The 19,198-nt window shown below is 31.7% G+C and overlaps 1 protein-coding gene across 2 annotated transcripts in view; it reads right to left on the bottom strand.

The window, feature by feature from the left end:
• LOC107451743 (integrin beta-PS) overlaps positions 1-19,198 on the bottom strand; it is a 50,613-nt gene that overhangs the window by 23,559 nt on the left and 7,856 nt on the right. For both annotated transcript variants that reach the window (XM_087165402.1, XM_087165403.1), the window contains exons 5-15: positions 18,428-18,512; positions 17,057-17,285; positions 15,427-15,598; positions 12,457-12,540; positions 11,382-11,645; positions 10,706-10,785; positions 10,520-10,571; positions 9,132-9,287; positions 7,254-7,396; positions 3,696-3,768; positions 314-395 (exon numbers count right to left, since the gene is read on the bottom strand). In XM_087165402.1, coding sequence (XP_087021528.1) covers positions 314-395; positions 3,696-3,768; positions 7,254-7,396; positions 9,132-9,287; positions 10,520-10,571; positions 10,706-10,785; positions 11,382-11,645; positions 12,457-12,540; positions 15,427-15,598; positions 17,057-17,285; positions 18,428-18,512 — 1,420 coding nt within the window. The remainder of the gene's footprint in view (positions 1-313; positions 396-3,695; positions 3,769-7,253; positions 7,397-9,131; positions 9,288-10,519; positions 10,572-10,705; positions 10,786-11,381; positions 11,646-12,456; positions 12,541-15,426; positions 15,599-17,056; positions 17,286-18,427; positions 18,513-19,198) is intronic.

Raw genomic sequence — 19,198 nt, 5'->3', positions numbered from 1 at the left:
GCTGCTTTTTACTTTAGTCTACCTAGCAAAAAAGTATACTTTATCTATACTAATATTTTATTTTATATTTACTTTATCTTTAAGTAGCCACCATGTATACTCAGTAAAAAGTACGTTATATATGTCGGTGCCAAAAGTTCTCTCATTGATTATGGTGAGGAAGTTTGAAGAACTATAAGGTACTATAAGTCACTGTTCACGTCATCTGATCGGGGCATGAGATTCCTACCACGGCCGATAGTAAAGATAGAGCCCTGAAATCCGGGGAATGGTTGGATGGTGTGTAATAAATCTATAAAAAACATAAACTTACCGTTGCATACTTTACCGTTTCTTTTGTCACAATTGAAATTGTTGCATTCACAATAATCTCCATAAAACTTTTCTTCCGGGTTCTATAGAAAATATAATGAAAAGCTAATTAAAGAAAAATCATAATGTATTCCTATTTAGCGAAGAACAACTTTTAAGCTTCATTCTTAAATAAGCTGGTTTTCGATGATTTTATTTCCATTTGCGCTGATTGATCACAGCAATAATTGGTAGGTGGTCAGAATCTAAAAACATTTCTTTTTCAATGATATATTAATGTCTTACATGTAGATTGAAATAGGAGCAATAAACCAACAGTGTTCTTTATCTATGATTTACTATCTTAATTCTAGAGATGGTAATCCTGTGTCAATCACGAAGTGAAATAAAATTTAAATTAAAATAAAATTTTTGTATTAATTAAATTTTTAATATAAAATTTTTTTAAATTAAATGTAATTAAAATTTTTGTAATTGATTTACATTTTTCACCTTTACAAATAAACAGAGTTCGCATTTTGTACCTCCATTACAAATAAATGGACGTCGCATTTTGTGACTTATTTTTCTTCGTATTTTAAGACGTTGCAAACGACCCCGTTGCTGCTTTGGGTGCTTTACTTTTCGTTACATCTTGTTTTGCTACGCTAACCTTAAATTCCAACTCTGTGTAAAAAAAATGTACAAGAAATACAAAGAATTTAAAAAAATTTAACATTCTATAATTAGTCAAAAAGTATAAGTTGTTAAACTTGCAGTAAATAATACCATTAGGTCCACTTAACGAACTTTAGGAGGACTAATGAAGAATTGAAATTTGACGGTCAGAAAATTTTTTTTTTGTTAAATTTCGTTGCTTTGTTGTGCAAAAACTATAACGGTTAGAAATTAGAAATCGGGAAGGTGTGTAGAAAAACATATAGGAATAAAAAGTATATTTTTAATTTGCTTGTTACATTGCTGTGTTATATTTCTTTGCATTGTAATGAAACTGTAACGTTGGGAAATTTGATATCTGGAAAGTGTGTAGAAAAATGTATAGAAATTACGAAGAAAAAAAAAATTTTTTTTCAATTTCCTTGTTATATTGTTGTTATACTTCGTTGTTTTGTAGTGCATAAACTATAATACTTGGAAATTTGAAATTAGTAATGTGTAGAAAAATGCTTAGGATTAACAAAGAAAGTTTTAAAAAATTAACATCGTAATAACTTTTTTTCTCACTTTTTTGCTTTAAATAGTGATTATCCATCGAAATCATTATTTTAAAAGCTCACGCTAAAGTTAATGTCAAAAGTAAAAAAAAAAAAAAGAAGAGAAGAAAGCGAGAGAGGGAGATTAATTTTTGAGGGATACATATAAATCTTATAATTTGGAATGATATACAATAATAAAAATTTAAGACTTTTAATTAAACACAGATAAAAATGATTTCTAATTTTAATTGTTAGAATGTCAGGAAGTCTCGTTAACGAGTGAAATTACTTCTTATTTATTTATCCTCGTACAGAGTCACACAATCAGTAATCCTGAGTTTAAATATTTGTTTTTCAAGTACTGTTAATTGTTTCTCGAATCCAGGTAAATGTTCACTTTATTACCATTGGCATATTAAGAAAATGTTCTCACATAAAATTATGATAATTAAGAACTTTATTTGAAAAATGTTAGTTGCTTTTGTGGAAAATATCGCTCTTTAAGCACTTGCGCTGGCAAAAAAAAAATAAAAAATCACTGACGCGTGTACCATAACGGTCCAGTATAACTCGCTGGGAGGCGTGGCAGTGTGCGATGCCTCAGACTGCAGTGCGCACTGTGCGATGCGTGTTTCCACACCCATTCCTTAGGAATAAGATCAATTTCACAATTTTCATTTATGTACTTTTCCTCGTCATCAGAAAAAATTCTTCGTCAGTTTCGAAGTTGAAAAATTATTTCATCATAGTCACTATCACTACCATCCTGTTTTCTTTTTCTATTTGTCGAAATGATGTCGTTAACGCCACTTTTGCTTTCCATTTTAGAATGTGGGTTAAATATTTATAACTGTACGCTATGCAGTGCACTGATGATCTGTACTCTGACAACAATTCCACCTGACGTGCCACTCATGTTGTTTTTGTTTCTGTAACAATTCCATGATGACGTAAACACCACGTCGTCGGCGATTCTGTGACGAAAATAATATGACGTGGTTAGCACGTCTTTCCAGCGCAAGTGGTTAAGGAAAAAAAATAACTACGAATGCGAAGCAATTAACGTGGGTCGGTGAGTGGAGCGAGCAGCAAAGCGGAGTCTTCTAGCGACTATAAAATAATTTTAAAGCTTTAAGAAGCAACATTTTATAATGTGGATCTGCTAACTTCTACGAAATGAACCGCTTTCTTACCAAATAATTTTTAACTGTAAAAATCCGAGAATGTGCCATTTTTATTATAAGTAAACTTATCTTACTATATATAAAATTCTAATGATGGTGTCGCAGTTTTCCATTGTTGTCGGTGCATTTTTATTGGCCAGAAAATCACGTGGTAGGATCCAGTTTTCCCCCATTCATTTCCATATTGTTTAGGTTGTCATCAGCATGAAATTAACAAAAGTTGTAAAGGTATTGTTTTCCCTTAAATGTTTTTGTATCTCTAATTTAAAGTTATTTTTCAGTATTGCTATTATTAGCGAAAATTTTAAATTACGGTTGAGAACTCATCAAATTTGTTTGATCAATATAATGTATTAAGAATATAAATGTTATTTAAAAAAATTATAATTAAAAAAATCACTTCTGTTCACCAGGAGATCTAAATGTTTATAATACTAATAGATAGTAATATTTGGACGTGGGAAGTAGAGGCGCAAGAGCGTAAGTAAACAGAGTTCCTTTTAGTACATAGATATTAAATGAATATTTTTAACTTTAGTAGAAAAACTGTTTTCTGCCAAGAAAAACAATTATTGCGAAGCAATCATTGGGGTTGGTGAGCGGTAGCGAACAGGGGGCTTTGCCCCCTAGTAAAACTTAAAACCGAAATAAAATGTCTACATCTGTCCCAAATTTCTCGCTTTGGCCCGTTCTTTTTTAAACTTGAACTTTACAATGCTAAAGTTTAAGCCTTTTGTATATTTACAGATTCTGTATTTGGCAGTGTTACGGGTTGCGTGTTTTACATTGTTGCAACATTCTCTTATCTTTTTGTTATAGATTGTGCATTTTACGTAATTATACTTAGTGTGTTTGATATTGCTATCAAATATACATTTTACATTGTTAGAGATTATGTTAATAACAATATTACAAATTTTGCTATCTACACATAAAATTTTTATTGTTACATATTACGCATTTTATTTTTACTTTGTAAAAATTATATAGTAGAAATGTATACCGGGCGAGGGTGACAATAACATCTACCACAGCGACAGGATCCTTGACCCGAACAGGGCACTGTGTCATCTCCACTAACAAGAAAAATCAAAACAGATGTATGAATTAAAATAATAAAACCATGACTAAATTGAATAAAACAAACCAACTTGAATAAAGCGCAAACAAGAGTACATAAATGGACATATGTAATTTATGTGCATCATTTTTCTTTTATTCATACGTGGCACCAAGTATGCCCTCATTTGGATTAAATGTACTACACAGAAACACACGTTTTGTTAAGTAAAGCGAATGCGAAACATTTATACAACGATGAAAAATTAAGCTAATACTGCAATGTAATATTTTTAAAAATCAGATATTAAAACAAAAGTTTTTTTTTTTTGAAAATAATCTACTTAACTTCTTTTAAAAGGAAACTTAATCTACAAGATGTGTACATTAAGTTGTGACACAGGTGACGTAACGATCCATGCGGCAAACTGGATCCCTTTAACTCGTAGGGGTGTCTCTCCTACAAGTTCAATATAAAAAGAAACTTTTTTTTTCAAAGCTCTTTTGCCGAGAGAAATAAAAAGGCCACAGTTTAAGTGGCCTACACTTGAAGAAAAGTTACAATTTAAAACCGTTTGCACCGTCTTTTATAACTTTTTATAACTGTCGTTGAATTTTTGGATTTACGACTACTGATGTTCAATGATTTTGAACTCAATCCAGAAGACTAGGGAACTCCTGGATCAAGTATATGGGGAAATTTGCCTTCGTGGAGGACGTTTTGGTGGAACTAACCCGCATTTGCCTTACATAGAGAGGAAGACCACAAGAACCTCCCACGATTAGCTTGACGACAAGGGGACTCTAACCCATGAAATACCACTGAGGATATTTCACGTCAGCACAGTGGTCGGTGCAAGCCGGATGCGGAATTCGTGTCCACTGCGATTCGAACCCGGTTCACCTCATTGGAAAGCGAGCGCTCTGTCACCTGAGCCATCACGGCTCGTTTACAGCATCTTGATGATTATCTTGAAGATTATCTTGGCTTTCGATCGGGCAAATAACTAAAATCTTTTAAAAATTTAAAGAAATTAAGCGTTTTTAAAAATCGCCAATTTGGCGAAATTTTTCAACCTATATAAAATTTATCAAAATCAATGCCTTATTCCCGTTTTTAGCAAATTTTTATAAGCCCTGATAAGACAGCATTAGAGTAAGTTTTTAAATATTAAAAAATTAGACTACTAACGCTTTTCATTTCCCCAAAACTATGGCTTTTCTCCATATTGACGGTTGAATGGTTGAATTTGTATCACACAACCGTTTATCAGATTTTGAACAAAGAATTAAATTTGAACTACGAAGAAAGGATCATACATACGAGACCAAAGGACAAGAACGGCAAAGCGTTTGTCACACAGTAATGTCAAATTTGGCCTATAAACACATTCCTGCGACTCCTCATCCTCTTGATGCCCTTAACTCAAGTTCGTTTAAGATATTCCTCTCCCAGAGACTGAAAATGTATCTCAATAAACGACATTTTGGAACACTGGAAAACACTGATAAAATTGAAGGAACACTGAATGACAATACTGGTAAAACTGGAATTTTTCTTTAGATGTGGTTAAAAAAACTATAAATTTCATTGATAGATGGCGCTGTATGTATAGTAAAGTCGGGAGAGAATATGCGCATAGCAGACAGTCACATAAATTCTATACTTTTGTATGATTATGATATCGTTTGTCTACGGTAAGAACTCCCTCCGCCACAAAGCCTGAGTCTGTCTGCTGTTATGGAAACAAGAATGGCGCATTTCAGGGAGGGTACTGTTTGTCTACGATAGGTACTCTGTCCGCCATTCGTCTGGAGGGGTGGCGGGGACTATGGTAACGAGGTATGATTATTTCAAGTAGGGGTGCGGGGTCCCTCTTTAAGACTGGTTTCGGTGGGAGAAAATGAGACTTCTCTCTTAGATCTATTGTATTAGCCCTAGAGTTAAGAGAAATGAGCATTCGCGCCTGAAACATCGTTTAGAGCGTGTTATTCCTTTTTTTTAATCTTTTCTCTTTTTCAAAAGCTTCTGTTTTAGAAAAAAAATTTAAAAAATTTATATGTATGTATGGAATATGTATGGAAATTGTATAAAATTGTTTAAAGCAGCTCAATGTTTTATTAATAAATAACTCATCTATAAATTTATCATACATAGTAAATTGGTTATTAAGAAAAAATAAATTTGCTAATAAAAACTGTTTTTAATAAATAGTGAAAAAAAACTGTACAGGTTACAATAAAATATGAATAAGAAAACGTAATTTAAGCAAAAAAAACTTCAGATAATTTCAGATGGTTTGATGGGTGCTGATAAAAATCATCGTTGATAGTTTTAGATTTCATCCTAGTTGCGGTCACTTGCTTTCAGTTTAAAAAAAAAAAATAAATAAATAAAATATTTAAAAATTAATAATCAAAACAAAGATATTTAATATTTCTCCGGCACAGGTAACGTGAACTATTTTTATTTTCAGCAAAAGTTTTATCTCCTTTTAAAATCAGAGTTATTAAGTTTAAGCTCTTCACTTTTACCAGAAAATTCAAGTAATAAAAGAAATTAACTGCTTTAAAAAATGTGCAAGTTTAGAAATTAAACCATCTAACAATCAATGAACATTCATAATAAATATCGTAAAATTAAAAAGTAATATTAAAAAAACCTGTACTACCCTTAATGTCAGAATTTGTTCACTTTTTTTCCTTTGTATTTAAAAAATAACAACTGATTGAATCGAGAGAATTATTTTAAGTAAGAAAGAAATATTCATGCGAATCTTAAAAAAGTTCTTGAATCAGATTAAATAAGTCTCCTACTGGTGGCTGAGTCAGCCAATCTGGTATACTCCCCATACAAGCTATCATCGAAGGCGAAAGAAAAGGAGACCTCTTCATCGAAGCCACCCTCCCTAAAATGCTCTCTTCTTGTTTCCATAGCACCAGACTGCCGCAGACTTTGTGGCGGACAGAGTACCTATCGTAGACAAACAGTAGCTTCTCTTCACTCTTAGGCTAACACAGTAGACCGAAGAAAAAGATTGCCTTTCTATCGCCGACCCGAATCAAAACCTGTCCTAAACAATGATCCCACACCACTACTTGAAATAGTTATACCTCGTTACCATGGTCACCGCCACAGGTCCAGACACTTGGCTAGGGGTGTTCTTACTTTAGACAAACTATAGGTGTAACAAAGTTTTTTTTTCTCTCTCAAAGCACTGTCCATTGTTTTCCTGTCTTTGACGATATTCTTAGTTTTTGTTTCTTACGCCATCTATAGGTGCAATTTCAAGTTGTTTCTTTAAACCACGCTCAAACAATTACCATTGCTTTGAGACCATACTGTTGGCGTTTCAGGTCTGTGCTTTTTTGTCACAGGATTTTAAATTCACTACTTAAAAAAAATTGACCTATACATTAAGGACAGTCATTACAGAACATTTTGCATAATATCCCATGTATCAAATCACAGTTTTTAGTCAGAAGAGTATGTTTAATTTACTTGTAGCATGATTTCACAGCTGAGAAGGGATCAACATCTGTTGCATCACATTCACATTCCTTGCCATATCTACCTTTGTTGCAATTACAAACACCACATTCGAAGGTTCCGTTGCCATCGCTACATTTCGGGCTGAACTTCTCCTAAATCAAAGCAGAAATTGGAGGCATGAGTTTTATTTCCAATTCATGTAGTATAAATTTAATAGATAATTTATAAATACAATACGCCTACTAGTTTGTATAGCTATTCTATAAGTTAATACAAAAATAACAAAAAATTTTATGCATAGGATACTAGTTTGATTTCATGAAAACAATTTCCTGTGAGTTGCTGTAAACTTTGCCATACATCAGTGTTTTACATGAATGAAATTTGGAATACCATATTGCTATAGGTGAAGAAGTTTGAAGTATGCATGTTGACTCCCAGTATGCACGTTGCGAAACATGGAGTTCCAAGAATTTAATCAAGCGATTATTGACGAAGTTGTTTCCATTGACAAAGAACTGCAGCGTCGAGTGTTTAGCAACTTCCAGAAGCAAGTGTAATCAAAAGTGTGCATCAATTTTATTGGAGACCATTGATCTGACTCTATGTTTAAGTAATGAAGTTTTGAGTGTTGGTAAAAAAAGTGGTATTCATCTTCTTATCCATTCTTTGTATTTTTAAATTAGTAACAAAACGTATACGTAAGCTTTATTTATTTATCTTTGCTTAATATAGATGATTAGTAGATTTCGATTACCACCACATATAATTAAAATAAATATTTAAAAAGTCCAAACAATATTTTTTTTAAAAATATTAAGTGTTTGCATAGTTTAAAGAATTCCCTCAATTGTTACATCGCTAATACTGTAACGAATCCATTAACGCTTGAGTTTTTTATGTGTCGTGATGCAAAACAAGCTCTTATTAAAAAAGTGGTTATTTGTTAGCCAAATGAATATTTTCTTCTGTTAGCTACTGCTTGATTTTTGAAAAGAATGAAAAATATTTGCTTGATGGATAAGCAAGCAGTCTTATGTCAGATTAGATGAATTCTCGTAGAATTCTCGAAACTCGCGTGACGTATAGGTCACGATGGGTCAATATGGGTTAACCAGAAGGTTTGAAAAACAGACCATTTTATTTTTTACTGTTTTTAGATCATTTAGCGCCATTTGACTTTCACTTTTCGTTAGCTTTGCTTTTCGAAGCTCTGGCAGCAAGGAAAATAACTAAGCCACAGTTTAAGTGCTTTACATTTGAAGCAATGCGATGATTTTAAACTATGTAAATAATCTAGCGAATTAAAGAATTATCCGGGCTTTCGAACAGACAAACAACTTAAATATTTTAAAAGTTATTAAACGTTTTCAAAAATCGTCAATTTGGTAACATTTTCCCACCTAGATGCAAGTTACAAAACCACTGTCTTAGTCTCAGTTTTTGCAAATTTTTATGAGCCCATGTAATGCAGCATTGGAGTAAGTTTTTAAATATTAACGAATTAGACTACAAACGCTTTTCATTTTCACAAAACTGTGGCTTTTCTCCCTATTGACGTTTTGCCCTATTTTCAAAATAAGTGTAGGCTTCAGATATGCTAAACTTGACCTAACAGTATTGAGAAACAGTTGCTAACTCACAGCAGTTATAAAAACAGCATATTATTCGCAAAAAGCATCCTTTTATATTACGCCGGAGCTTTCAAAAAACAGTCATAAACACTGATATTGATTGCTCTTGTGTTGATCCAAAGGTAATGTTCATAAAAATTTATTCAGCAGGTATGATATTTTTTGTTTCAGTGATATAATTTACATATTGTTTCACCTAGAATGTACAATAAGAATGCATAGTTGGTTTTTAAATAGAAAAAATGGGCCATACCTCATTCCAAGGCTTTTCACAGTCACATTCGCACAACATTTCCAAATTGACTGTCAAATAATCCTGAAGTCCAACCGGAAATATGTGAAATGTCCGATTCCAATCTTTTGGATCTTCTGGACAGAAGGAAAATTCCAGATTCACTTCAAAAGTTATCTAAAAAAATCGTGATCTTTTTTAACTCCTTCTGGTAGGATTTAATAATGAATTATATTGTATGAATTAACTATTTTTTCTTAAAAATTTTGTTTTATTTCTTGATTCTTACATATTGTTTATTAAAATTACGATATTGATATGGATATAACAGTAATTCATTGTAGAATATCAAAAACAACTTAAATATACAAAAAACGAGCGATATTAGTCTTTTACTTCGTTAACTAATTATGTAAGGTGCTCAAGTAGTGATGAATATTTATATTTATTGCCCATTGGCAAAATGGGTCATGGTTTGGATTTCATGACGTCATCACACTTTTCCACTACAATAACCAAGAGTAATAGCATACGTTGCTATGGCGAACGCTGCTGTTTGATAATAATTTTTGAAGTTATACTTCTTATGCGACTTCCAACAAGGTTGCGTTAAACGTTTAACGCTACATTTTTATTGGCCGGGAAATCACGTGGTAGGATCCAGTTTTCCCTCATTCATTTCCATATTGTTTTGATTCTCACTAGCATAAAAAAAGTCATAAAAGTATTGTTTTTCTATAAATATTTTTTTAGTTTGATTTGATACACATATAATTTAATAGGATAGTTATTTTTATTTTCAAATTTAGTGAATAACAATTGTAAAAAATGAGTGAAAACAATCCCACGGACAATGCGACGGATTTAAGGTTATGTCAAGGTACGTCTCTTGTGAATATCAATTGATTGTTAGGTTTTCTCTTTCGAAATTACATTATGATGCATTCACATACATTATTAATACAAATACATTTTCCATGGCGAGACGATGAGGCAACCACAAGCACTTCCGCTGGTTCAAGAGGTCCACAAGGGAAAAATGCACCATAATACCGTTATTACAGAGCACGGAAGCGAGCTGAGAAGGAAAAAGAGTCGTTGAATAGAACTAGTGATCCTTCTACGACTGCTGATTCTTCTACAATTAACGTCGCAGGTTACGAAGTTTAACTTCTTCCGCGCGGAGGGACTCCACTCACTACTTTTTTTTAGAATTCTTTTTCTCACTTTTATTTTTGTTATGCATTAAGTTGGTACTTCGGATCATCATCAGGGATGCCTCGCAGACCATCATCAATAGCCCATTGTGCAGCTCTAATATGACGTAAATAAAGTACCTACCTATCTGAATTGAAAAGTTCAAGATTTATTGTTTTAATACACACGATAATAAATAAAAAATAACTCACATTTGTCCCAACTTTCAATCCTTTACAGATACTCGTTTTTTCCATTTTCTCACTAAAAAATAAATTTAAAAAAAATTGAGAAAAATTAGTTTTAATAGATATGACTATTTCCTCTCATAATATATATTTTCATTCATTTTATTCTTTAAATAAATACAGATGCATTTTGTGATAGAAACTACTTACCCTAGGCAGCTGGAATAATAAGATATTCGAATGTTGTTGTCACCAACGTCGTCAGCTATTTCAACTGCTGAAGTGATTTTCTGAGTTTAAAAATACACATTTATAGTTATGGAAATAATACATAATACTTATATTTACATTTACATAGTACATAGGGTGTCCATCGGAGGAGTGACTGGTTTCAAAATTAAAAAAACCCGAAGAGGTGGATGATAGAGGAATTAAACAAACCGTATGTCTATTACGAAAGCTGTTAAATTTTCACTTCGAAATTTTGGAATTTAGTTGCAAAAGTTTCCAACAGAAAGCGCTACAAACCATCTATTACTTGAACTATCAGTTTTATCATTGAAACGTAAAAAGATGTCGTCGAACCGGATTAGGAGTGATCATGCATTCTATGGAACACCACAAGTATTTCTGGTGCTGAAATATCACTGATAAGATTGCATCTTACTACATTTGTAATCTTTTCAAGAAATTCATGAAATATACAGCGCCATCTACTGATAACTTTTTTAACTCAATACCCAAAATTTCTGAGTAAAATTTTCACAGCTTTCGTACTCCTCTGTCAGCCGAGATTTTTAATTTTAAAATCAACCAGTCCCTTACTAGACAACCTGTAGGATTCAAGTCATAAAATTTAAAGGCATGGAAAGTGATTAATACTCACATCGTATTGTTTTCTGACGAGGTCTACAATATTTGCTGAATCCTTATCCAGCCTACCTGTGCTAGAGCCAGTAAGTTGTTTGCTGAGAGTCTCGTAAAGCTCGACCTGGTCACTAGTGACTGCAAAAATCATATTGATTTTGTGATCACGAATTTGTCTGTTGATCTGGCCTAAGGAAGGATAGTCCAGCTCAGAGCTCATAGTGTAATAACCTCGTTTATCCAAGTGGCACTGTTCATCATTTGGAGCTACTACTCCGCCAAGCTAGTAACAGAAGTTGGCTCAATCAAAGATAATACAGACAAAAGTCTTAACTTTCAGTTTCTTAATTTATGAATTCAGGTTAAAATAAAAATAGGTACTCATTTGGCAAACATTGCCAAAAAAAAAGAAAAAAAAGGCACTTAACGAGGTTTTTTGAAGCTCTTTCACCAAGAGCACAGTTTGGGTTTCTTACACTTGAAGTAAAGCTATAATTTTAATGCCATCTTGCAGTCAAGAATTATCTGGGCTTTAGAATAGATAAATAACTAAAATACGAGTATTTTAAAGGTTATGAAACTTTTTTTTAAAAATCGCCAATTTGGCGATATTTTTCCATCTAAGTGAAAATTAGTAAAATGAATTCCTCATTGTTATTTATTTTTTTGCAAGTTTTTATAATCTCAGATAATGCAGCATCGGTGTAAATTTTTAAATATTATAAAATTAGACAACAAACGTTTTTAATTTTCTCAAAACTGTGGCTTTCATCCATATTTGAGGACGTTTTGCGGCCATTTTCAGAAAAAACATAGAGAGCACTGGCTAAAGATAAGCTAAAATTGACCTAACAGTCAGAGGTAACTGTCCCAAATTTACGTCACTTATGAAAATACCATATCATTCTCAAAAAAGCATCATTTCATGCGACTACAGAGCCTTGGAAAAATAGCCTTAACAAACATCACATGTAACAATAATTTTTATTCCATCTTTACGGTTCTACCAAATATTTTTCAGTTTAAAATTATGTAGAAATGCGTAAAAATATAAGAATAGTAAAATGGGCACAAATTAAAAACATAGATATTACTTTTCCATCTCCTGCATAGTGGAATGAATTGTCAGTGGAAAATAAAAGCAGTTTTCTTGATTTGTGTCTCCATCCAATTTCTTTCTGAGAAGAAAACCAACAATAATTTTTTGATAATTTTTTTGATAAATTAATAATTTGCAGAGTGCTTACTAATGACTACGAAAACAATTACTAAGAACTAAGTTCAAAATGAAGATAAAACAAAGAAAAATTATAGACGTATGAAAAGACATATGAAATTATGACATATAGACATATCGCTACTCGCCTTATAGTCTACGTTTCATACTATTTTTTCTTTTATTTTTTTTATTTTTCTTTTATTTTATTTTCTGTTTTTACATGTTATTTTTACTTATTGTGTTCTATTTTATTTGCTGTAATTTTTGTAAAAAATTTTTTTGAGTGCTCCTCACACTATTGTATTAATATATTTTGCTTTGGCTCTATGATACAATATCAGAAAGCCCTCTTTTTTGCGGATATAATCGTGTGGGCTCATGAAAAGATTATATCTTTTCTTTCCGGTTTCTTTAAATACAATTTCATCCTTTTTCTCTTTTTTAAACTGTTGTTTGTTATTTTTTTACTTATTATTCCCCCCCCCCTTTTTTTTTCATATGTCTATAATTTTTCTTTGTTTTATCTTCATTTTGATCTTATCTAATGAGTTCTGTTTACTTGCAGCTTATGCGCAATAAATGAAACTTATTGTTTTTCTTAACTTTCTTCGTGTTTTCTTGTATTTATATATATATATATATATATATATATATATATATATATATATATATATATATATATATATATATATATATATATATATATATATATATATATATATATATTATATATATATATATATATATATATATATATATATATATATATATATATATATATATATATATATATATATATATATATATATATATATATATATATATATATATATATATATATATATATATATATATATATATATATATATATATATATATATATATATATATATATATATATATATATATATATATATATATATATATATATATATATATGAAGAAAAAAAAGTTAGTTTTAACCTCTGATGATCCTCAATCCTTTGTGATCATCTGGCTGCTCTTAGATATCAATTCTCATTAAGTATCAATAAAATACTATGGCAAAGAGTGAAGGGTGTTTCTAATGATCGCTCTTCCTCTTTTTTCCATTTCTCCTGGCAATCAAGCAGTTTTGTAATGTTTTGAGTATCACCTTCCTCAATAGTGATAAATGAAATTTAAATATAGAATTTTGATTATTCTTTGCTTAAGGCATCTAGACACCCTCAACAACTTTATAAAAAATTATTAAAATTTCGATTTTTTTTTTTTTTTTGGCGAGTTGCTGCATTAAAAGTTTATTTTTGCGGTAATTTCTCTGAATTTTTGTTTTTCCTTTTTCGACATTTTGAGAAAAAAAACATATTAAGAAATATTGTTTTTATAACACACTCATTAGCAAAACTTTTAAACTGTTGTTGAGAATGGTTATTGAGAATTTTATTATTAAGTTTGAATGAATTATTATTAAGTTATTGAGAATTTTTTTATCACTACGCTTGCAAGTACTTTGCTATAAAATAGACGAAAAGAATTTTTTCTTAAAATTAAAATAACTAAAAGTAATGACTTCTTCATTAGAATTATATTTATATTTCGAGAAAAATGCACTTTATTTTTTTAAAAAATCTACTGAAACAAAAATATTACAAACGTACTAAAAAAGATTTTAGACTAATCTAAAAATTGTGAGGAAGGCGTATACACAAAATTTCAAGACTCTTCGATAAAAAAAAACTTTTTCAGTTATTATGATGCACATCGCAACACAAAGCATAAAAAAAAAATCAAAACATTACAAAACACAAGCAAGATAAAAACTTGTATGTTGTTCAATGTTTTGTCATATGCCTGTTACTCGAGCTTTAATTATCGTAGTTATGAAACTTTACAGCTAATCAAAATATACGATTCCTAATACTTTTATTCGGAAAAAAATCTCCTTTAATCGAAGTTCGATTTGATGATCCTTAAAAATGAATTTGAGACCCCTAATGTTTAAACATTCCTGACTTCATATTTGACAAGAATTCTAAAAATATACACTGAGTGGCCAAATTATTATGACCACCCCTTCAGTCGTCTGCTTCCATACCCTATACGGCGCAATGTGCGTCGAACAGTCCGTTCAGAGACGTTCACAGTTGCTCCTTGATTAAGATCACTTGCAATTTGTCGCACTGTTGCTCTCTTGTTGTGCTGCACAACCCTGGCCAGCCTTCTCTCTGATCGAGCATTCAGTAGCCTGTGACGATCACAAGTCTGACGTTGAGACCCGGTTTTTTGCTTGATTGTCCATTCTTTGTACACATTAACAACTGCTGCTGTAGAACACTTCACAAGTGCAGCCGTTTTGCTGATGCTCGTTCCGACACATCTCGCACCCACAATCATTCCACGTTGAAATTCAGTTAAATCACTTTTCTTTCACATATCTGAGCAATCAACACAGTATAACTGATGACTCACTTGTCCAGCATTCCCGTGTTATAGTTATCTTGCCCTCTAGCGGCAGCGCTGTGACGCAATAACTCATTTGCATAAAACTCTGAGGTGGTCATAATAATTTGGCCACTCAGTGTATATTAACTGTAGTCAGCATGAAACACTTTATATTAAGAGTAGTGATTTGAAAGCGATTTTTATAATTGGAAATTATTTTAAGTTTAAATGCTTCAAGTTGTCATTTGTCAAGTACTCAATAAATACATTTTTATTTGCCAGATAGAAATATCTTCGGGTGCAAGCGAAATGCTACGTATATTTTAAAAGCAAATCATTTTAATGATTTTTTTTTAAAATTAAAAATTAAAGATCTATGAACTTGTCTTTGGAAGGAATAAAAGAAACAGGTATGACTTACTTCGCAAACTATTGCTTGCATCAGAGCATCCAACCCTCCTTCTGGTGCATCAAGATTTCCAGATACGGGAGCTTGATGCACGTTTTTGGCAAACTCACGCGTCTTGGAACTCAGAGGCATATTGTTTTTAAAACCATAGGGAGCTGCACATCCTGTACAAGGCTCTTTCAATCTAAATCACACAGAGAAGCCTTAGTGAGTTTAATACATGGTGCACCATCCGGAGCATAATTTTTATTTTTTTAAAAATTTGTCTAAAAGTAATCAATTATTTTCTACACATTTAGAATCACATTTGATGGACGGTGTTTTCTACACTAGGGAACGCTGCAAGCTCGGTACCGCCTAAATTTCCGGGTTACTGTTTCCGTTGTATTTTAAAGCCATTTGGCATCATTGCGAACAATGATGATACCTCTCTGAGATTCTTGCGAACAATGTATTTGATTACTTATTACTTGTGTTTACAATGCTAAAAGTGTTAACACTAACGTAAGATGGTGCACAGCCTGCAACACGAACAAACAGTAATGAACTTATGGAAAGAGGCCACATCAAGACTGCCAAAAAAGCGAGTTATTCAAAATATAGCAACCATGTCACCTTTTTAACAATGCATCTCTAAATAACTAAAGCAAATTTTCACTTCAAACTCACCAGAATTACATAATAACATTAATATCTTATGAAATACGGCAGATTTGAGTTCAGAAATTATCTAATTTATTTCTTTTATTGAAAACAAAATTATCCGTTTGAAAATATCGCCTCGCAGAATAACATGTAGTAAGCAGCTACAAACTTTCTAACCGGAACTAGAGCAGGCATACATCTCGAGATTGTTATTGTTTACATTTCTACTGAAAACACCATCCATAGTAAAGATTGAAGAGTTGAGTGGATGAAAGATGTAAACGATATTTTGGCGAATTTGGATGAGCATTAATCCTCTCAGGAGTCGAGAAATTTTGATCAAACTTTTAAATGAGGGGATAGCCCCAGAAAATCGAAAAGTGAATGAATTGAAACTAATGATCATTGTTCCTTTTTGGTGCGAACTACTAATGGGGCATTCTTTATACGGCAAAAGGAAAAAGATAAATTTTGCAAAGTATTTTAACAACCAAGTAGCATAAGTAAGAAGGTCAGTAATGATTGAGCACAAACTAAGAATCATCTTCTTTACATGCACAACAACCACTTGTAGGCCTTGTCAGTCCCAACCACGCTCTCCTTCAAACGTGTTCTATCTGTAGCGATACCTCTCTAATATTGAATTTTTAGATATCTTTTTCGATGTCACTCAAACATCTAGCCGGTGACTTTCCTTTAGCTCAATATCCGTTAGGTTTTGTGAGCATCAGGATATTAATGGGGTAACCTTCCGAATTTTTCTTAGCATGACCCAAAAATGTTAATCTGTTACAATGGATGACTACTATTTAAAAGTTATATAAAAAAAGAGCAGATGACTTTCTTTTACTTTTTTTTAATCATTTCAGTAGCTTAACATGTATTAAACCTAGAACTAACTGTTTTAAAATTACTCTTTCCGAAATTTGTAAGTCCACATTTTCTATCGTTGAAATGTATTAATTAAGTGTGTATGTGAGTTTGTGTTTGTTCATACTTATCAGGGTGAGAATTGACGAATGGTGCAACAGTTTTGTCAACAAATGATCCGAACCCAAGTCTGAAATTTGTTGTAATTGTTTCCATTTCGCGTGCCAATTTATTTCCCAGCTCAGCCAGTTTTTCTTTGTCGTCTGCCATCGAGTTGGAGAGATCCATCAAGTAGTACAAATCTACCGGATAATCCACTGCCTGACGAAATTCTAGCTTAAATTTCTGTGCAGAATCTAATAAACAAACAAATGAAAATCACATTAAATTTTTACATTAATATTACATTAATTTAATTTATTTTACAAACAGTGGCTTATTAGATAGAATATTCGACTCCAAATAAGGTCACCTAGGTTCGAATCCCAGTGAGTTTCGTTCGATTCGAATTCGGCATCAGGCTCGCAACGACCACAATGCTCATGTAGACGGGTCATGGATTAGAATTTCCTAGCCGTCTGGCTAACCAGTCTGGTTACACCATGAAATACAAATATGGGTTAGTTCCATCAAAGAGTGCCTCACGAAGACTATAATTTGTTCCAATGCTTAGTCAAGGAGTTTCTTTCTCTTCTGGGACAGGTTCAAAACTACAAAGCTATGGAGTTGAATATTTATAGCCCTTAACCCGAAATCGGGTCGACGGTTCAACCCCGGTTATAAAATAAAATAAACGTATTTCACATTTGAGTAGTTCAGGTTTTTCAAACTTCCTTGGCAATGGTTCCCAACGAATTTGTAAAGTTCAGCCATAAGTTTTTCATAAACAAATATGTGGTTGATTAATAAATAGGTTGATTTATAAATTTCACAATAATTAATTAATAAATTTCACAATTAATTAATAAGTTTCACAATATATGTAACAATGTAAATTTGTGTAATTTACATTGTTGCACATGGAGTAAAAATGAGTAATAAGTATTTTCTGGTGTGTCCTAAAACTCAGTAATGATAATAAATGTAATGTAATAGTATGTAATAGTTTAAAATTGTGTATTTTACATTGTCGAAATACATTTTACCCTTTTTATTAGTCAATTAGCGATAACATAGAGCTTGATTTGTTTTTATCTAATTGATAAGTCATTTAAAAATGACGTATTTTTCCGCAAAAGCAATGCAAACGTGATTTCCACTATAATACTTAAGATATGAGCAATACCTAAACTTATTGAATTAAGTAAAAATATTATTATGTAAAAATAAAAGCAGGAAACGCCCCGTATAAATATTGTTAAAATCAAACTTGCTATCACAGAAAAGAAATCATGAATTTTATTAAAATTCTAGTTAGTCGATAGTTTATAAATATCATGAAAATATAAACGCAACAGAATAATACGATATTTAGTTGTAAACAAATTATGTTGCTTACTTGGTCTGAGTTTTATTGTTATTTCTTGCGGCTTTATCTGTATAGCTTCGCTTTCTTTTGCTCCTTTATCACTCAAACTCATATCCTGCACAAAATAAAGTAACTTGTAAGATTAATTTTCATATTTGATAATATATAAATTTTAGAGCCCTGCAATGAAATAAGAATAAAAATATTATACTTTGTTAAAAGCAAATAAAGTTATGTTAAAAGCTAATGACTGCTTTTTTTTAATATTATAAATCTAAATTTGTACTTTTTGAAAGTCGATTAAAAATCATTCATAATGGGATAATTATTTTAAACGTATCAGAAAGCAACGTAGCAAAAAACATTGTGGTACGTTACTGAATCTATTGTTTCCCTTGCTGACAATATGTTATCAGTATAATATTTTTTTTCTTCCAATGTCCACCTGTGTTAACATTCGTCAAGTCAGGCATATACAGGGCGATTTTGTTGGCCTCTCTTTCAGGGGCACCATATTAGGTGGGCCAACGTTGCTCCCGCAGTGAGGATAGATAGTAGAGAGAAGGAAAGAACATCCATGCCTTCCCCGCGATTCAAACCCAGAACCTTTCTGACGTAAGGACAGTTCCCTGCCCCTACACACCGGTCGGCTTATCAGTATAATATTACAAATGTTATTTGAGTTACCATAATAGAATCTATTGTTTCCCTTGGTGAAAATAAGTTATCAATTATCAATATTATATTACAAATCTCAGTGAATTTTCGTGATACGATCTGTTGTTTCCCCTGATGAAAATA

The sequence above is a fragment of the Parasteatoda tepidariorum genome, chromosome 6 (assembly GCF_982258835.1).
Source record: "Parasteatoda tepidariorum strain Cologne lab strain chromosome 6, Ptep-v5.0, whole genome shotgun sequence".
NCBI lineage: Eukaryota > Metazoa > Arthropoda > Arachnida > Araneae > Theridiidae > Parasteatoda > Parasteatoda tepidariorum.
This window is presented reverse-complemented; position numbering and strand designations above follow the sequence as displayed.